This window comes from Tachypleus tridentatus, chromosome 2 (assembly GCF_004210375.1).
Source record: "Tachypleus tridentatus isolate NWPU-2018 chromosome 2, ASM421037v1, whole genome shotgun sequence".
NCBI lineage: Eukaryota > Metazoa > Arthropoda > Merostomata > Xiphosura > Limulidae > Tachypleus > Tachypleus tridentatus.
Window position 1 is genome coordinate 36380286 of NC_134826.1, and position 22935 is coordinate 36403220.

At 32.0% G+C, this 22935-nt stretch overlaps 1 protein-coding gene across 4 annotated transcripts in view; it reads right to left on the bottom strand.

Moving 5' to 3' along the window:
• LOC143240980 (pyrokinin-1 receptor-like) overlaps positions 1-22935 on the bottom strand; it is an 89719-nt gene that overhangs the window by 56004 nt on the left and 10780 nt on the right. Inside the window, exon 2 of one of the 4 annotated variants that reach the window (XM_076484361.1) lies at positions 21149-22326. The exons of the other annotated variants lie outside the window; for them this stretch is intronic. Within the exon in view, the coding sequence (XP_076340476.1) occupies positions 22247-22326 (80 nt within the window). The 3' untranslated portion in view covers positions 21149-22246. Of the gene's footprint in view, positions 1-21148; positions 22327-22935 lie in introns of those variants that run through there. 4 annotated transcript variants of the gene reach the window in all.

Genomic DNA, 22935 nt, shown 5'->3' on the forward strand with positions numbered 1-22935 from the left:
TGATTAAAATTCGGTACATTGAATAGAGGTCAGCTGAAGAATATATAAACGTGCTAATCTGAACAAAAAGACCAACAAAATATACAGCTAAGAGCTGATAGTGAAAGCTAACAGAACCTTGTTTCCGCACATGGATACAATTAATTGACCAGTACAGAAATCTAAAAAATGAGTAATGTCTTATTAATTTTTTTATTGATGCTATGGGCTCTAGCTATCCATGTTATTTTATGAGGAAAATAAACATTTTCGAATTCGAAAACAGAGGTTTAAAGAATATTTGAAAGGTAGAGTCAATTCATGATTCGAAAAAGGTGAATTGACAGCATGTTTATCAAACCAGCACGAAATGTATTAACACTTTGGTACGTGACGTAGTAAACTCTGACAAAATTGTGCTGTATTTGAACCAATAATAGATCATTATTAATAACACATTTTAAAAGTCAATAGAAGATCATCATGAGAACACATTTCAAGAACCAACAGAAGCTCATCAGTGAGAAAACATTTCAGGAACCAACAGAAGTTCTTCAGCGAGAACGCATTTTAAAAACTAATGGAAGATCATTAATGAAAACACATTTCAAGAACCAACAGAAGATCATCACTGAGAACACATTTTAAGAACCAACAGAAGACTATCATTGAGAACAGATTTAAAGTGACAATAAAATTCATCACTGAGAATCCATTTTAAAAACACAGCATGAAGGCACAAAATGAAACAAAGAAAATCTTTTAAAACTGATGATTGATGAATGTGAGTACGCCAAACACACGTACAAAGTATGTGAAAATAACGTCTTTTTTACCAATGAACTCACGTGTTATAAAAATTACAACATCCTAACACACAGATGAGCTTGAATTCACACAGAAGGAAACATACTCATTTGTTCATTCATGCATGAGAGGCATTTCCAAAAAAATTAAACAAGTAATATTTACTGTGTCTTTATTTTGTGTCTAGCATTCAATACTCAGATTGGGTGTAACATGTACGAAAAGAATGGATCCATGATTTCTGTCAAGTACAATGATACAACCAAAGTATTTACGACATTGGAATATGAAATCTGTGGGTCTATATTGTGTATACATGCCTCCACTGGGCGTGACAGTTATGGTCAGACGAAATACATGTAAATATTTCAGACAGAATTGGGATTCATCAAGGAATGATCATCCTTGATATTACTTGTCAAACCTCACATTGTTCACATATCTGATGTATAGCTCAAGACATGGAAACGATGACGTCAGTAATGCTGAGGTAAGCACTTTTCCGTAGAAAGAGAGGAGTAGCTAACTTCAATCAGATATTTCCTTGTTCTAACTGTTAGGCAGGATTGTGCGAAAACATCTTAAAAGTTCGCCTATATTTTAAATCGATATGGTCCTATTAGAAAAGATCACTATTTGGTGAAAAGGAACGTATGGATCGAGGACTTGAATCAACAATACTTCTGGAAGTGTTGTTATATAAATCCGCTATGATATGTGAAGTGTCTTTAGAATCGAAAATGTGTTTTCTATAATATCACCAAAGTCAAATTTGGAAATATTTCTATGTGCAGTTAACGAACGACATTTTTCTTTACTCGCAATCACAGAAAAATAAAATTTCAGCTTGTAGAATTTGAAACTATAAATCGCATTGAGTTGTAAAAATAACTAAATTTCTTTATTAAAATGTCAACTACAGTAATAACAATTTCTATATAAGAAGTACAGAACGAGGAAATGTTTGTCCTCAGAAATCAAGGAGGGAAATTTTGACAAATGAAGAGACAAAAGGGAAGGTGATGGCTTTTTATAGGTTAGTCTTTTGGTTGAAATAAACCTCCAGAAAGGGCATCTTACGTAATTGTTGAGTCACTTGAGTGAAGTCGGGTTTAAAAGGGCTCGACGTCCAGGTGATCAAAGCTCTTTGCTTCGAAATCTGTGGATCGTGGGTTCGAACCACATCACCAAACATGTTAGATCTTTTTAGACATTATAATGTGACAGTAAATTCCCTTTTTTATTGAAGTAACATAAGAGCTGGCGATGATTTATATGTATGTTTTATCCTTTTTTAAGAGCTATTTCTCTTAACAAAATATTATGCCCCAGTAGGATAGCAATAAGTCTTCGAAATTACAACGCTAAAATCATGGGTTCGATTACTCTTTGTGGACACACCAGCTAGCCTGATAGGGCTTTGCAATATGAAAACACCCTTAACTATATTACTAACACATCATGATCTTATAAAACGCGTATGTTCAAGAAGACTTGATAGAAATGAAATAGAAACCCTATAGCCAGAGCGCTTACGAAATGTGGACCTTTCTTCTTCAGGGGCCTCCCACTTTGCTCCTGAAGAAAAATGACCAACTTTCGAAAGCGCTCGAGTTATAGAGTTTCTGTCTCATTACTAACACATATCTATAGTCTATTTTATCGTACATTTCGTTGTACTGTTACTGTTTAAATATGTGTAGTTTTAAACTTATTAAACACTTCTCTCTCAATGACTAAAGTTGTTTATTGTTCCAAGAATGTTGTGAGCTAACTCTGTGGGGTTGTAAACTTTTGATGGAATTTGACACACTTCCAAAACGCTCGTCATTAGGATGTTTTTTTATGTATTCTTGTGTTTTTAATTCTTTTAGAAGACTTCGTTTGAACCTGTTGACAAATACTCTAATCAAGAGCCACGATTGTTTTCCTGCTTCAGTATTGTTTGTTTTATTTTTGAATTTCGCGCAAAGCTACTCAAGGGCTATCTGCGCAAGTCGCCCCTAATTTAGCAATATACGACTAGAGGAAAGGTAGCTAGTTATCACCACCTACCGCCAACTCTTGGGCTACTCTTTTACCAACGAATAGTGGGAATGGCCATAACATTATAACACCCCCACGGCTGAAAGGGCGAGCATGTTTGGTGCGACGGGGATTCGAACCTGCGACCCTCAGATTTCGAGTCGAACGCCTTAACCCAGTTGGCCATGCCGGGCCTTTCGACGATCTATAAGCAAGCTAAGTTTCATCAAGATTAGATATTAGCTTCAAATATTTCCGTTTTTATATATCATGTGCTTGAGACCTTGATGACCTCATATGTGATAGGATTAATTAGGTCATTTGTATATATTGGCTCCCCAAAGCGGATTTTGGATATATTATAGAGATAACAACAATAGCTTTTTAACAGTTTTTCCAGGTCTAAATATTCAACTAAGACTGATTTTTAAGGGGAAAAAAACATGGTTTTAGGAAAGTGAAATAAAACCATCCAAATGACGTATATTATTGTGAGTATATTCTTTATCAGTTTCTATTTTAATTACAGGATACGCAATATCTGTAAAGCTCTTCAGGTGAGATTGCCTCTTATTAAGCTATTTTTAGAATGTAAATTATTTAAAGGTAGGATTAATTTATTATCGTTTTTAACACTACATCGATCAAACAAATATCAAGCTGTTAGTACGTAGTAGTTTCTCCTGTATTTTACTTCATTATAACATTAGCACACATTCTAATGATATGAAGTTTTGAAGTGTACACTCGAGGCTAGAATTTACTGTCATATATTACCAAATTCGTCAAGTATTAGTGTCACGCTATTATAATATCATCTCAAAATGAAGTAATTACATATGATAACTAATTTATCTATCAACTATGTGTGTGCTACATTTATATTAATTAAGATGAAAGAGTGATACCGTATTTAAATTTCTTTGTTAATTTTTCAAAAATTTTGTTTCAGTGTATTCTACCTTCGCTATTCAACAACATTAAAACTTCAGGTTATCGTAAGATTTTTAAACAATCATTTATAAACTTTTCTTTGTTTCAGGTCACATATTTTTCAAACATTTTTACATACATCGTGAGCTGGCTATTCATATTCCACAAAAATAGTTCATTATTAGAACAATAATTGGTAGAAATTATTTGACAGAATGCAACGCAAGACATTGTAAATTATAAACATTTCTAGGGTTATATAATGTATTATTTGGATTTACTGTCATTTCCGTGTGTGTTAGAAATCTTGAAATAAATCTATTTTGATTCTACACTTGAAATTAGTGTATCAAACCTACTCAAGAAAAAAACAAAACAGCCTTCTCCAAGACGTTTAAGTAAAGGTATAAACTTAACAGGCACTCAATAGAGCGCACACCTCAGACATGCAACGTTGATTGGCTGTGGTTATTATCGAACACAGACTATTTTTATGGGACAATGAGAAATTGTCAACATATATCCACCAACTTTAATCAAAATCCGATAATAGTTGATTGAACTATAGGAAAGAAATATTGTAAGAAATCAGCCCTTAAATTTAACGGATTGAGATTTTTGTAGTTTCGTGGCCTTAATATGACCTAGATCTTTGATGTGTATCCTCCAAAAATTCAACACTCTTGATTTATTTGTATTTCAAACTTACATAAGCTTTCGTCCAAATCCAGTCAGCCGTTTTTGAATATCTTGCTGACAAACACACACACACACAGAGGTGAAACGTGACTCCCATCACATTTCGTGATATCAGATGAGATTCTGTGAATGAACATTATTTTCAAGAAGGGAGAGTGGTCAAAGTCAGTGATATCAACAGGGCTTCCCAATCTTAACAATTAGGAATCCTCGTGCTGTGGAATCAATCACCAACACGAAACGGTCGCTAATGTTACATGATAATTTCAAATGCTGTCCAATACCATCAAAGTTTTCTTAATAGCATGGTCTGTAATAGCAGAATAGCTAGTCCTCACCCCCAGACAATATTGCACAACGCCAGTAGAGAGCGCTACAGATGCTACTACATCATTTTTCTGTTTTAATGGGCGCCAAAAGTATTTTCTAACGAATCCAGACTTGCACAAGACTCGACAAGTGGATGCATCTAGGTTTGTCACTATCCAATCCTCCTAGAAATGTTTGTGGCGTTGTTAACAAATGAAAACAGTTACGTAACGAGTGTAACCAGGAAAGGCAGTGTCACACGTGAGAGATGAGGCTCCTGTTCGTTCAACCCGAGTCACAGATCCGTATTAATAGCTTTGGATATAAAACATATGTTATATTCAACCCCGCTCTGAATGAAACATGAGCAGGCGAGGGTCAAAATAACCAGCAAGCCTTTATTCCCGCCTGTTTACTGTGTACTGAAAATAGCTACCTGAAAATGTGATATTTTAACAAACTGGATATTACTGGGAACTATAAATTAACAAAACAATCTTCATGTGAAGTCACAACAAAAAGGGCGGCACAATTTATATTTGTAAGCAAGGTTGAAAGGTTTTGACACAGAAACGGTTTGTAGACGAATTACCGGGAAACGCAGCCGCAGATTGAAAAAGAAAGCTAATATTTTTAGTTAGACATTGTGGTATTTGAAGGAGAAACTTTCTCTGAAAGCGTGTAACTTTTCAGTGCCAAATTTCCAGATAAATATAGGTTTGACTTACAAGTAGGTACATACAGTTTACTTTCCAAAACCTCAGTGTTATACTTGGTGCGTCATAAACTGTCATATAATGTATGATAAATTATAAATTACTATTATTGTTTGTATATAAAGGCGCTCATAGTAAGAAGTTGCTATGATAAAATAAATTATAAATTCGTTTTTTTTTAATTTTGCGCGAAGTTAAACGAGGGCTATCTGCGCTAGTCGTCCCTAATTTAGCAGTATAAGACTAGAAGGAAGGCAACTAGTCATCACCACACACCGCCAACTCTTGAGCGACTCTTTTATCAACAAATAGTGTGATCCACTGTAGCTTTATAACGTCCACATGACTAAAAGAACCAGGATGTTTGATATGACGGGAATTCGAACTCAGAACCCTCACATTAAGAGTCGAATGTCTTAACTACTCGGTCATTCCGGACCAAGTTATAAATTACTGTTATTGCTTCTATATAAAGAAGATTATAGTGAGAAGTTGATAAAATTGATTGCTTTACTCTTCAGAATCCTCACCCCCTCGGTTTTACCGCTAAAAGTAATCTTTCAACTTCATCTATTTCCCCAACATTAAGTAAATAAATATATATATATATATATAGGAAGAAATCAATCATTTCCACGAAAGCCACATTTTCAATATGGACTCAAATGAAATATTCCGGAATCTTAGCCATAATAAACAGAGACACAGTTAGTGAGGTTAAAAAAAATGGGGCTTACACTCACATGCACACAGACTGAAAAAACTGAATTTTTTATCGAGATACAAAAAATGCAAACACAGCGGACGCATTTCTGTGCTATGTCTGTCTTATTACCCAGTTTCAGCTAAATGCTATATATATATATATATATATATATTTAGCTTGTGAAATTTATGCTTTATTAGATTATGTCCTATTTTTCACAATACCTTCTTATTAGTGCACAACAAAACAGACTTGTTTATGGATAAAGTAATGTACTATCGCATCTACCTTTCGGCTAATCTCGTTATAAAAGGAGGTATTTGTAATAGATACGTATATATATTAATGGCATGTGTTGGTTCCATGTTTTCTATTTCAATCCTATTTAAAATTCTTCTTTCACGCATAGAAAAATCTATTCAGGAACCGCTTTTTGTAGGCACTTCACTTCCATACACTTAGAAAATTTTATCACAGAAAGTTATACAATAATATATACTAATAATAAGTATAAGTTGTATAATAATATATACTACTGATAAGTATAAGTTGTATAATAATATATACTACTAATAAGTATAAGTTGTATAATAACATATACTACTGATAAGTATAAGTTGTATAATAATATATACTAATAATAAGTATAAGTTGTATAATAATATATACTAATAATAAGTATAAGTTGTATAACAATATATACTAATAATAAGTATAAGTTGTATAATAATATATACTAATAATAAGCATAAGTTGTATAACAATATATACTAATAATAAGTATAAGTTGTATAACAATATATACTAATAATAAGTATAAGTTGTATAATAATATATACTACTGATAAGTATAAGTTGTATAATAATATATACTACTGATAAGTATAAGTTGTATAACAATATATACTAATAATAAGTATAAGTTGTATAATAATATATACTACTGATAAGTATAAGTTGTATAACAATATATACTAATAATAAGCATAAGTTGTATAACAATATATACTAATAATAAGCATAAGTTGTATAATAATATATACTAATAATAAGTATAAGTTGTATAACAATATATACTAATAATAAGCATAAGTTGTATAACAATATATACTAATAATAAGTATAAGTTGTATAATAATATATACTACTGATAAGTATAAGTTGTATAACAATATATACTAATAATAAGCATAAGTTGTATAACAATATATACTAATAATAAGCATAAGTTGTATAACAATATATACTAATAATAAGCATAAGTTGTATAATAATATATACTACTGATAAGTATAAGTTGTATAACAATATATACTAATAATAAGCATAAGTTGTATAACAATATATACTAATAATAAGCATAAGTTGTATAACAATATATACTAATAATAAGTATAAGTTGTATAATAATATATACTACTGATAAGTATAAGTTGTATAACAATATATACTAATAATAAGCATAAGTTGTATAACAATATATACTAATAATAAGTATAAGTTGTATAATAATATATACTAATAATAAGTATAAGTTGTATAATAATATATACTACTGATAAGTATAAGTTGTATAATAATATATACTACTGATAAGTATAAGTTGTATAACAATATATACCAATAATAAGCATAAGTTGTATAACAATATATACTAATAATAAATATAAGTTGTATAATAATATATACTACTGATAAGTATAAGTTGTATAATAATATATACTACTGATAAGTATAAGTTGTATAACAATATATACTAATAATAAGCATAAGTTGTATAACAATATATACTAATAATAAGTATAAGTTGTATAATAATATATACTAATAATAAGTATAAGTTGTATAATAATATATACCACTGATAAGTATAAGTTGTATAATAGTATATACTACTGATAAGTATAAGTTGTATAACAACATATACTAATAATAAGCATAAGTTGTATAACAATATATACTAATAATAAGTATAAGTTGTATAATAATATATACTAATAATAAGTATAAGTTGTATAATAATATATACTACTGATAAGTATAAGTTGTATAACAACATATACTAATAATAAGCATAAGTTGTATAACAATATATACTAATAATAAGTATAAGTTGTATAATAATATATACTAATAATAAGTATAAGTTGTATAATAATATATACTACTGATAAGTATAAGTTGTATAATAGTATATACTACTGATAAGTATAAGTTGTATAACAATATATACTAATAATAAGCATCAGTTGTATAACAATATATACTAATAATAAGCATAAGTTGTATAACAATATATACTAATAATAAGCATAAGTTGTATAACAATATATACTAATAATAAGCATAAGTTGTATAACAATATATACTAATAATAAGCATAAGTTGTATAACAACATATACTAATAATAAGCATCAGTTGTATAACAATATATACTAATAAGAGGCCCGGCACGGCCAAGCGTGTTAAGGCGTGCGACTCCTACTCTGAGGGTCGCGGGTTCGCATACCCGTCGCGCTAAACATGCTTGTCTTTTTAGTTGTGAGGGCGTTATAATGTGACCGTCAATCCCACTATTCGTTGGTAAAAGAGTAGCCCAAGAGTTGGCTGTGGGTGGTAATGACTAACTGTCTTACACTGCTAAATTAGGGACGGCTACCACAGACAGCCCTCGAGTAGCTTTGTGGGAAATTCAAAAAACAAACAAACAAATACTAGTAAGTATAAGTTGTATAGCAATATATACTAATAATAAGTTGTATAATAATATATTTTTCTTAAAGATCAGTAAAGAATAAAATAAACCTGATTAGCTGTATCTGAAAAATAACCAACGTATCAAACTGAAAACTTCTGGTTCGAAAACTAGAGACATTAAGCTAAACATAAATTGTGTATTTAGAAAGAAATTTTACTATACATAGTTTCTTAACGTTTCTTGAAAATAGTCATGTGATATAAAAAAAGTTTGTGAAATTTATATGAACTGACTAATAAAGATTTTTACTTGGATGTCCTGATAAGAACTTTCAAATACGTTATCTAAATAAATGACATAACAAACTGTATGAAATAATATCGTGCATCGCGTAAATATAATGACATCATGAATTGTATAAAATGAAGACATACATTTCATAAAATAACGAAATAACACACTGTATTTCATTTTTAGTATCATAAGAAAATATTCAGGCCAAAATATAATTAACGATAGGGAACTCTAGACAGTGGGACTGTTTTGTCATTTATGAGATAGTTCATGTTTTCTTTTCACTTCAAGTCAATACGAGTCAAAGCTTGTGAAAATATTGTTGAAAGATTGTTTTTGTAAGTCAAATTTATTTTAATAAATTACTTTTTTCTTTTCAATATGTGTGGATGTGTATATTTTGTGTGTGTGTGTGTAATATATACTTGTTTCCCTTCCATTTAGAAAATCGTCATATTGATGAAACCAATATGAATGAAAAAGTTCTCGTTCACATACAATCTTCAGGATGGTGAGTTTGGTATAAAACCAGAGGTTAACATGTTTTTAATGTTTTAAAAGTTTGAAGGTGAAATGTTAGTAGCAAATGATTTTTTTATAAGTTAGTATGCACCTAAGACTTCATTACATTGGTATTACTGAAATTGGTACTTCTTTCTTAATTTAAATTGAATAGTTTTTATAGTAGTATTATAAAAATAAATTATCAATAAGTTGCCTTATATTCATCAAATTGTTTAAGGTTTAAGGAAATGCTTGTTTAGAACTGAAGAATTTTATCATAATTCATATTATAAAACTAAAATTAGGGATACTATTAATTAAGACATTTTTATATTGCAGTAATTGTTTTTAACTAAATCCTCAGTGCCACAAATGGAATGTATATATTGTGGCTCTCCAAAAGTGAATATTTTATTACTCAAATAATTTTTGTTTTCATTCATTAGAAGACTCGTACATTTTTAATAGTTATTATTAATTTTTGATTTGTTTAATCATGTTAGTCAGTGTGATACTACTAGATATTTGACCTTCTTAAATAGGCTTATATTGCATAAAAATGTTTTAGTGAAATGTATTTTTGTAAGTCATATATGAGAATGTTCTAATTTTTATAAAATCTGTTTCTAAATTTTGATTATAGAGAGCAGGATGAGCGTTGATGATGTTGATGAAGGGTCAACGTGTCTCAGTTGGTCAGTGTTAAATTAATATTTCGATGAAGCAGCCACTGTATTTTGTTAATCAGTATTAAATTGTTAATTAGTTAATATAAAAGCATGAGAGACCCAAATAGTTTCCCTTGTAAAGTAAAACTTCTATTTTTGTTTTTTAACACTATAATACTGAGGAAGTAACTAACGACCTCCTATTTTTTAAATGAATTTATGCAAAGTTGATTCAATGAAACTCTGGAACAATTCTGTAATGGAGAAAGAATGTTGACCTGTAATTTTGGACTTTCTACATATATTTATGCAAAATATGGCAAACATTTAGTAAATTGTTGTACACTAAAGATTAGATGGTGTTAAAGTATTTTTTACTGAAGGTGTCTGTGATTCTCTGAGGTAGGCTGACAACATGGTATAACGTAATATTTCACAAATACTCAATTCTAGATGATACTTGAGTTTAGATTGTTATTATTCGTTCATCACTTACGTCAGTTTATAATACACCAGATGGGAACAGTATTAGTTTGTCACTTTTTATGAAATGTGTCGTGAACGTCCTATTGAACAGCTCTAGATATTAGGCTTCATATAAGATACGTTACACTTAAGGTCGTTTCTGTCATGAGGTGATGAAAATTAAAATTATCTCTTTCAAGGATGTTTGTAAATATTCCATTACTACAAACTACTTTCTTATATAATTGGGTTGTAGCATAGTCTTAAACATGTTCAAACCCGTTATTGATGAAATAAACTTAGACAGAACCGTCAGTTTGTTGTAAATGTAAGTAGTAATAGAGAAAGGCTAACAATGATGCCAGCTTTCTCGTCTTTCAAGGATGTTTGTAAATATTCCATTACTACAAACTACTTTCTTATATAATTGGGTTGTAGCATAGTCTTAAATATGTTCAAACCCGTTATTGATGAAATAAACTTAGACAGAACCGTCAGTTTGTTGTAAATGTAAGTAGTAATAGAGAAAGGCTAACAATGATGCCAGCTTTCTCGTTTCAGTTAATTAAATTTCAATTTACTTTTACACTTAAACATCACTTAATTTTAATAGCGAGCGACTTGGATTGACACTACTGGTTTTAAAAAATTCACCATCCAGTAGAATGGATCGTATATAAGCATAAACTATTTCCCATTGATATAAAAAAGGATAAAAAATATTTTAATGCAAAAAAGAAACCTTTTAAGATAAAATAAAGTTAAATACTCTGGTGAATTTAGCCGAATACTTTAGAGTTAATGGACCAGGTTGGTGTATACTTTATCCCATTTATTGATAAATCAGACTCGCTGTCTCTTCTATGAGTGTTAGAAACTCCCAGATTTCCATTAAGCCTTGGTTTAATCTCAAGAAAAACTTCTGGGGAAGACAGAAATTCTTCTACTTAGCATACTAATCGCAAAACAAACTTTAACCCTGAGGTAAATTTACATTTTTGTACTATTACTACGTGGAAACAGTACGTATGTCAAATTCAACGAAAAACAGAAGCGAAACTTACAGTAATGCTGTTGCAAGAGTTGCTTTCACTTGGGATAAGGTTTTTCCTCTGATGAGTATCGAAGAACAAATAAATGTCAAGGCGTTTATTCTTTGAAAATATATTTTTCAAGAATGTCCTACATATCACAATAAGTTCTGATGCAAATTACGTCTTTTGAACGAAAAAAGCCTCAAAAAGTTTCACGAAACAAAAGTAAAATACGTTACAAAAAGATACAACTCTTTCTGGCGCTTATGTCAAGTACACTAACAGGTTTAGTGTTCTTTACACTTTTTAGTTAGACTTTTATTCAGATTTATAAAAATGTCTATAGATCACTCGACAAGGATTTTGTTTTATCTCCTGGAAGTATTTTTATGGTATTTTGTATAAAATGTGTTTACATTTGCACAAAGTAAATCGACCTAAACATATTTATGATTTTAGATATATTTATTTATTATATATTAAAGGAACCGACCCGTGACCTAACGGCTGACTTACCAGACTTGGACGATCAGAGCCCATGATTCGCGTCCCGTTGCCACTTTGTGGTCGTTAATGATAGTTAAATGCTACAATATCCTTAAAGTAGCTTAAACACTGGCGGCGAGTGCTCTTAATTTTATGCATTTCTTCTAGTTTATAAGCTCAAAATAAGGAATACCTAGCAAAGATAGGCCTTTTGTTGGTCTTTGCTATTTACTGAAGCAAAGGCCAGGCATGGCCAGGTGGTTAAGATATTCGGCTCGTAATTCGAGGGTCAAGGGTCCGACTCCCCGTCACATCAAAGAGTCGTGGAGGCATATAATTTGACGGTCAATCCCACTATTCGTTGGCAAAAGAGTAGCCCAGGAGTTAGCGTGGGTGGTGATGACTAGCTGCCTTCTCTCTAGTCTTATACTGCTAAATTAGGGACGGCTAGCGCAGTTAGCCCTTGTGTAGCTTTCTGCGAAATTATAAAATAAAACAAACAATACTGAAGCAGGAAAACAATCACATTCATTTGATATGTCCACTTTCAGATTATGGTAATTCAAATTTTGTTTTTAAGTGTAAAATCCTCATCTGAAAAAGGTAAATTCTTTATGCTTATTGTAACGAATGCAAAGGTATCGCTATAAAAAAGGAAAATCCAAAATTACTGTAAAAAAAATCCAAATTTACTGTAAAAAAAAATATATAACCAACATTTCAGCCAAATAACGTTCAACGTTTACCACTAATTTCCTTTAAAAAGTTTTGGCTATTTCTTTCTACACCCTTTTCACTGTGCCTTGTAGATTCGAATGTTCTTAGCCAGAGGTTTGTAAAATTGATTTAAAACCTATATATTGCAATCATGTACACACGTTAAATCATTAGTATGATAGAATTTTTTGTCAATTTTTTTATTTTAATACTAGTTCATTTTACTTTTTGAGAATTGTACTGACAGTATGCTATGTTACTGTTACATATTACAACCGCATGCAAAACTTGGAATACCTTTCATAAATTAGCAAAGTAATAAGAAATTCTCAAAAGTTGTGAAACAAATACTGTGAATTATAACTTCAGTTACAAAAACCTATCCACGTCTATAACCTGTGCCCATGAGAGAAATATTAAGAATAAGCTCGTATAAATATGGTGATACACTAAGTCTTATTATTTTCCACTTGTTTCTACTTGTTTGCACATTAGGTAATATATTACTATATTTAATTGCATTTGTAATCTCCAGTAGAGGGGTTCTGAATTTTGTTTAGGCTCAATACATGTTATGGATAATTGTGATGCAAATAACTATTGTCATCTAGTTTTTAACATTCGGGTTTAGATTCTCTACGGTAAACAGAGCTAAGATACGCTTTGGTCTAAGAGTACAATAGAAATCTCGTGAAAAGTAGTTCGAAGAAGAATTTGAATTTCGCGCAAAGCTACTCGAGGGCTATCTGCGCTAGCTCTCCCTAACTTAGCAGTGTAAGACTAGAGGAAAGTCATCACCACCCACAGTCAACTCTTGGGCTACTCTTTTACCAACGAATAATGGGATTGACTGTTACATTATAACGCCCCCACGGCTGAAAGGGCGAGCATGTTTGGTGTGACGGGGTGCGAACCCGCGACCCTCAGATTACGAGTCGCACGCCTTAACCGACCAGGCCATGCCGGGCCCAAAGTAGTTCGAAAAAACAAAACTTAAACAGTTTCGAGTTTTTGGTAAACATGTGCCCACAGTGGCATAGCGGTATGTCTGAGAACTTATAGTACTAGAAACCGAGTTTCGATACCCTTGGTGAACAGAACACAGATAACCATTAGTGTAGCATTGTTCATAACAAATCAAACTAAACTGGTAAACAAATAAGAACTTTATGATACTTGATTTAATTTGTTTCAATTTAAAGCATTTTGTTCGAAATATTAAAAATCCATCATTGGATATAAATATATCCTTATACAGGGTGGCCGTATGTCTCTACCCATCCATACGTTATTATGTTATATTCAATTACGCATATATTATAAATTTGTTTCTTTTTTTTGCAGAGAAATACGGCCAATGTAAGCCCATTTACACTTGAAAATGTCTCGCAGAACATGGCGCCGCATAATATTATGCAGCGAGAATGAGAGGACAACACACAGATACATTGGATACATAAGATATATGGATGGGTAAATAATTACGGGCCACCCTGTATATTACTCCAGCGCTTCGCTTTATTTTTGATTGCTTTTCATAACATAAATAATCTAATTTGATTAACTTTTGTAATGCTCAAAACTATCTACTATACATGTCACTATGTTTGCTCTGTGGTTACTGAAGAGTCAGTGAAATATGTTTTCTAGGTCTGTTACGTTTCTGTATTAGTTTGATTCATTTTATTACTTGAAGCCTGTAAAAGGTACACTATGAGAAGCAGTTTCTTTCTTTCAGTATATAATTGCTAGATTGAGTCTTCACGGTATCATTGAAGGCGGAATATCTCTTGATCTAGTGAATTTGTTAAATCAATTCATTGCAATATGTATCTAATCTATAAAAAAAAATGTGTTCAGTATTGCCGCTGCACAACACAGTTTGTGTAACGGGCAAAACTTTTCAATTTGACGTAATAGGTAAACGTTATTAAAAATTATTTAGTTGATATACATACAAAGCGCTATCTGTGCTGTGCCCACCACGGGTATCAAAACCCATTTTCTAGCCTTGTAAGTCCGCAGACACACCGCTGTGCTACTGGTGGGAGTGTGTAATAAAACTGAAACTATATTACTTTATGTAATAATATCCTATTCTCTATGGGGTATACTGAACAAAGGATATTGTTTGTTTTGAATTTCGCGAAAAGCTACTCGAGATCTATCTGCGCTAGCCGTTCTTAATTTAGCAGCGTAACACTAGAAAGAAGGCAGCTAGTCATCAACACCCACCGCCAACTCTTGGGCTTCTCTTTTACAAACGAATAGTGGGATTGACCGTCACTTTATAACGCTCCCTTGGATGAAAGGGCGAACATGTTTGGTGTGACGGCGATTCGAACCCGCGACCTTCGGTCAACGAGTCAAGTGTCTTAACCGCCTGGCCATACTGACCACCTGGCCATGCTGGGCCTGTAATTAGTATTGTTAGAATTTCCTCTTATTTTCTCTGATTTATCTTGACCCGTCTTGAAAAATGCTGTCAACATTGAAGAGGGTCATTTTCATAAACAATACGACTTAGGATTTAAAATAATAAATCTTTGTAAGAGAAATTTTCATACCATTTAATGTGAATATGGCCCGACATAGTCACATGGTTAGGACGCTCGACTTTTAATCTGAGGGTAGCTGGTCCGAGTCCCTCTCACACCAAAGATTTTCTTTCTTTCAGCAATGGTTGCGTTATGAAGTGACGATCAATTCCACTATTTGCTGGTAGAATAGTAGCCCAAGAGTTGGGAGTGGGTAATGATGACTATTCCCTCTAGTCTTAAGGATGGCAGATAGCCCTCGCGTAGTTGTGAGCGAAATTCAAAACAAATTCTCTGAATTTTACAGACATATTTCTCACATCATTTCGTTCTATACGGTTTAAATGTTAATAAGTATTTGGTTCCTTGTTAACACTTAAATTCCAGCCGTTTTTTAATCACATTTTCTGCAAAATACAAGTGCATCATTTAAATACAGGTTGTGGGTTTACTTATGTAAGATACAGGAATGGTAAATACAGGTTGTGGGTTTACTTGTGTAAGGTACAGGAATAGTAAATACAGGTTGTGGGTTTACTTATATAAGGTACAGGAATGGTAAATACAGGACTGTTATTCAGTGAGCATGTATACTAGAGACGTGTGCAAAATGAACCTTTACACTTGTTAATTTTAAAAACAACGCTTTGAGGCGGCAAGATTAGATTTTACTTTTGTTGTAATTAAGCACAAAGTTACATAATGGGCTATCTGTGCTCTGTCCGCCACGGGTATTGAAACCTGGTTTTTAGCGGTGGCACTCTGCATACCGCCGTGCTACTGGGAGACGATAATTTTATTTCCAAATGCAAACTTATTAGCATGTGATTTACAACGTGAAGCTATAATTATTTATCAACTTATTATTCATCAAGTGAAGCTGGAAACAAATCAGAGCTACTCGTAGATGTGCCAACTTTAACCGAGGTCTTCCAGTTTGCAGTGAGGAACATGTAACAAAATTATTAAAGGAAATGGAAGGTGGTGATTCACAGAAAGGATGATGATGCATATTGTAGCTTATGGAATATTTCTGAAGGTATCTACTTTACAAAAGTCAGTGAAAGACCGTCTGAGTAAGGAATTAAACCGTCATTACCGACTAACGGATACAAACGTCTTGTCATACATATTGATTTATTAGACTACACTCTGTGAGTATTATGTGTTACTATTTCTTGTAGGATAACAGATTTGATATAGTGCAGTTGTGTAAATGTATACTTTTAAAAACGCAGTAAGCCTTACATAGCTTGTTTGTTTGTTTTTCTAAATTTAGTTTTGATGCAAAATCAATACATATTTTTTACATAGCCAAGAATTAGTTTCGGCATTATCCAGATCTTTCGGTATCAAAATTTACAAATTAATTTGAAGTGAAATAACCTTTATTTAATTGTAATGCATAATAAGAGGAATCATTTTCAGCTACAATGTCCAAAGTTGAAAGTTATTATACAATGAATATATCCAAACAAAAAAGAGCTAAAATTAATTGGTTAGTTTATGAAGCTAATTTAATATCCTAACTAGCAGTATACAGTGTCGTTAAACAAAAACTTATAAAGTTTAAAATATATAGATTCGTTTGTTGGATACTCTCGCCTTTCTCGATAGTTTTCTGTCATAAGTTCTCATAAAGTCCAACCATCTTAGAAGAGTTAAGCTAGTTCTAAACTTATATACCAAGTTAACTGTGTAAAATGTAGTTTTTAGTTTAGAAAAACAGACATCTATATATCTATAACTATCTAGATAGAGATATTTAATAAAGATACTAAAATTAATGTATTACATATGTTAAATATGTTAACCAGTAATGTTAAAAAGACGAACATTTAAGAAAGAATATATAATTAATGTTTCTCTCTCTCTCTGTCTTTGTGTATAGATGGATATAAATACAAAATGAAAAAAAATACTAAAAAGTAATTTTTATACACTGCTTGCCAAAATCTTAAGGTCAATCAACATAAAGAAAAAATATGCATTTTTCGTTGTTAGACTCAACCACTTCTTTGAGTAGAGCTTCGAAAAAAATCACAATAAGAAAAGGGAAAATAAATAAAAACTTGTTAGCATTTAATAGGGAAAATGTGAACACTATGAAATTAGCCTAAATACTAACTGGTCAAAAGTTTAAGATAATACCAAATAGAAGTCCTAAATAGGGTATGAAGTGCCCAACAAGAGGTCTCAGTAGTGAGTTGCATGGCCGTCATTGCGAATAATTTCAAACATTCACTTTGGCATGGTCGATATAAGCGTTTGCAGAAGGCTGGCTGAAATGTTATTCAAAATGGTGAAGATGGTTTCACGAAGATCATGCACTGTTTGAAATTGACGTCCATTTCTATAGACTTCTCTTGCCATCCACCACTAAACATTTTCAATGTGGTTCAGTTCGGGCGAACACGCTGGATGGTCCAAAAAATCACGTAATTCGCCATGGAAAAGTTCTTTGTCCTGCAGATATTGTGGATTGTAGCGTTGTTCTGCTGAAAGATCCAGTCATTTCCACACAAGTGAGGGCCTTCAGTCAATAAGGATGCTCACTCCAACATGCCAATGTAGCCAGCTGCTGTTCGACGCCCCTGTATACCCTGAAGCTCCATTGTTCCATGTAAGGAGAAAGCACCCCAGATCATGATGGAACCTCCTCCACTGTGCCGTGTAGAAAATGTCTCCGGTGGAATATCCTTATCGTGCCAGTAACGTTAGAAGCCATCTGGACCATCCAGGTTAAATTTTTTTTCTCATCAGAGAACAAAACCTTCTTCCACTTTTACGTCTCGTTTTTGGTGCTCCTCAGCAAAATTTAACCGAGGTGTTTCGTGGTGTGGAAGGAGGCGTGACCTTTGAAAACGTTTACGGTTTTTAAAACCTTTCTCTCGTAGACACCGTCTTATTGTTCTTGAGCTGCATTTTGAGTCCGTAAGGGCCTTAATCTGGTTCAACGATCGACTGGTATCTTGCCGGACAACCCGTCGAATCCTCCTGCTCAACGCCGGCGAAATTTTCTTGGGCCTACCACTTGAAATTCTCGTTCCGTATAACTCAGGGTCTTTTAAGAAATTTGCGACAGCAGTTTTACTACATCCAATCTCACCAGCGATGGCACGTTAAGAGAGACCTTGCTTTTGCAGCTCGACAATTCGACCATGTTCAAACTCTGTTTACTGTTTAGCCTTTGCCATGTTTTTACCCAAAGTAACACAGAAGAGGCCAGTGAAAGATGTTGACAACACTAATGCTTCAACATAAATGAATAAATTTCGTTACGTGTTTACCGATTAACGCTTCGTTTCAGTATGGTCTTAAACTTTTGACCAGCTAGTATTTAGGCTAATTTCATAGTGTTTAAATTTTCCCTATTAAATGCTAATAAAGTTTTTTTTTTATTTTCCCTTTTCTTATTTTCATCTTTCGAAGAATTATTCAAATAAGTGGTTGAGTCTAACAACGCGAAATGCATATTTTTTCTTTATGTTCATTGGCCTTAAGATTTTGATTAGCAGTGTATATGTTAAATAATTTAACCAGTAATATTAATGAAACGAACATTAAGTAATAAATGTAAATGGAGTTACAAAATACATAAATATTAGGTTGTTGATTCTCCCACCTATCTTTTAAAAAATGTGACATCATGCAGTGTACATATTATATATCATGAAGGGACTTCAAAAGAAAAACATTTTCGTGATAAGTTACTATCATTTAATCTGGTTTCTTATTCACCCTTTTACCTTTATAAACATAGTACAATAACCTATCTTTAAATTTGTTCAGTCTGTATTTTAACTGTAAATGTTGTGCATAATATGGTTCTTTCAGTTTATGAAATACATGATTTTTTTAATAAAATGATATATAAACCTTAACTTTTGGTTTTGATTAAACTTTTGCGAGGCGCAGTCTAGACGTTAGCTGTTGGAAAGACCAAAGTTCGGGGCCACAACTGCTACAGAATATATTCTGTACTTTCACCTCACCTATGGACACATTATATCTACAACAGCTAACTCTGTGACTCGTTTAAAGATATCCGTGTAGACAGCGGATGGTGTCAAGTAGTTTCCTTTCCTTTGATAAATAGTTTTTAATTAATTAAGAATGGCTATGTCTGAATCGTGAATTCAGTTTGTCAGTTTTGTGCGTATATTTCCTAATGTTCTGTTCAAATTAAGAAAACCAAACACCAAGTTGATTTTAATTAATAAGTATAAAATTAATGTGTGTGTGTGTCATTTTCATACATGAACGATGTGTGATGCTATATTTGCAAGTTGTGAAGTCAGGGAGAACATGACTATTTCATATTTAGTTCATATTGATCGTTGGACAATACAACGACACCAAAGGCAAACTTATGACTGTAAAGATGTCACACAACCTCTTCTCTGAAGGATATTCATATTGAAATATTATAAAGCAATGTAGGGTGAAAGGGCATAACGATTAGAAAGGAGCTCTTAATGCTCCCCATTGACAAAAATACTATAACAGTGTTTGGAACAGCGTTTAGGTGAAAATGTGCCATTATTAAGATAGCATGATGTATCTACAAAATTAAAAGTATTAGTTGTACCTCCAGAATGGCCAAATGGCATAAAATGCCGCTATCCTAGAAAAGTAAAAAGTAAGTCCTTAATTTAACCATTAATAAAAAAAAAACAGTAGAATAAGCTGAAATGTTCACAACTTGTCTTTCTTTAAGTGGACTGCACTGATGTGTTTGTCGTTTTATTACTCCTTCGTTGTCTGTGCAGAACTAAAATGCATATACATTAATATTAGGAATTATTCAGACGTACTTTCTGAGCTGTCTTAAATTTCGTTATGATTTGTCATTAGTACAAATATCCTAAGTATTTTATGTATAAGAAAACAAAATTAAATGATAGATTCAAATACGTGAACACACCACAAAGTTGTAAGCTTAGCAGCATATAAGCACCTTTAACGCCTTGTTCTTAACATAATACCTGTGCTGTTAAAACATGTTATTTATTACTTAAGCCTTTTGAAAACACTTTGAGAAACTGTTCGTAAAATATTTACAGAACGGACTAGAGCAAAAGTTGTTATGCGTACAAAAACTGACCTTCAAAATACACTTATATACAGATATATGATTTAATATAAACAACTAGGAATGCAATGTACAAGTTTCATTAGATAACATAAATTAACTTTTACCTTGCTATATTGCATTAGAAATTGTTATCCATTTTCCTATTTCTCTGTTGTTTGGTGATAATCTAGAGAAAATGCAACGCTTGCCGAAAGGCTAGGATTAACTGCGCATGTGCAGTAAAGTTGCTTTAAGACATCCTTCATTGTGTTATCTCGTGCAGAAATACAGCAAGTATCTCAAAGGCTACGAATTTGTACAACCCAGAGAATTAACATGAACACATGGAAAATTTTGTTGATATGTTATTTTTGAATATTTCATCGATAAACGACTTTCATATCTACTTATCTTCTCTCGAGAATGCACAGTGTACTCAGTAAGAAAACAAATATATGGTGGATATTAATCATATTTTTATTACAATAAGGAGCACACGAGAGAATTGTAACGTGATATATTTTCAAAGATACCTATTTAATGTGTTTTCACCGATGCCAAACGTATTCACTCCAGTGGTTAAGACCTCATTCTTTAATAATAGTTTGAATAATATCAGTGTGGATACATATCGTTCCATGTTAGTTTCATAATTCCAACTTTTATCTCAGTTAAATGTATTTCATGACTATATAACCCAGTACAACATGTTTAGTGAAATGCTAAAATACAAGTTAAACACCCTTTTAAGAATTAGTTCCAAAATGGAAATTATGAAAATAGGTCAGAGAGAGAACATGAGTTTACATTCACTCAAATAACCAATTGAAAAGTCACAAATCACTTTATTGGTGGAATTGTAGTGGTTTTAAGAACAAAATTACAGCAATTCTTAAATTAAACATCATGTTTATCTGCCAGAAAATAAATTAATTGAAGAAATGTATATATAGTAAATACATCTTCAATGTGTTCACTCTGATGTCCGCATATGTTTTTCAGTTTTACAAATGCTGACACTTTAAATTATTTAAATTTTGTTTCATTAAAATTGTCTCTCTCGAAAATCATAGGATAAAGATGTCATATTCTAGAAATACATATGTGTAACATCAAATAGCTAAATGCTGAGAGAATATAAGCTAAAATGACATGTAAACAACACAAAAATATAATTAAAGAAACATGGATATACATATATAGCTTTCAAAAACACATATAATGTACTTATGTTTTACCAACACGAAAAGAAACGATTAAGAATATCCCCTTGTTTAATTCTAACGCTTAATGTTTATACCGAAACTAACTGTAGGGGTCATGTTTCCGTCATTATAATTACAGAGAGTGTTGTAGATAAAGAAAGCATCTACACATTTCTATGGTTCTTTCCTAAAATATGCCAGATATCAATTTCGGTAAGTTTAACGTACGGGTAATTTTCTCTCTGCTTCGAGTTTTTGTTGATCAATACACTTTCATTTTACAGTTTTCTCACTCTGTAGATTGATCGTATATAATATGGTGCAACATATGTAACGGTGATGTAGAATATTTTCCATTTTATAAATCATCAGGCGTGTATAATTCCTTATATGCTTCCAATGGAAGTTTTTTTTCTTTCCCCTTTCCAAGTAGACCTACTAGTCGTTAACTTCAAAACGTTTTGTGCTAATGGTAAAGATTAAAATAATAAAATGCGTGTCCAAAACCAGCATGATATAAAACATGTCAAAAATTTGACGAGAAAACCATTAAATAATTCGTTACTAACATTTTTTTTTTCAGCTTATATAAAGTTCGCATAATATAAAAACGGAAGTAAGAAATCTCAGTACAACGATATATATATACTGGCAAGTAAAGTCCCAACATACATCAAATAACAAACACTTTTAAATCTATATTAAGAAAATACAATAATAAGAAGTAATATAACGTCTATGGAGCTTATGTACAAGTGTTTTTCTTCCAATCTTTAATCTATTGATGTGGAAAAAAACACATCAAACAATGCACGACACATTTTAATTGAGTTCGAAAATGAAACATAACTTTCTTTTTTTCTGAAAACATACCAACTAACTGATTTTTTCATTCTGTGACTCATTCAATTTCTTATGCGTAATATTTAGTGTATAGGTACGTATCAGGAAAGTGTAGATATTCTGAAACAAAATACGCAAGTCTATACTTTTCAGACCAAAACAAACCCAGAAGAAACCAGACAGTAAGTGTTGTCCAACTTCATAATCCTAACGTTCGAAATTCGCTATTTTT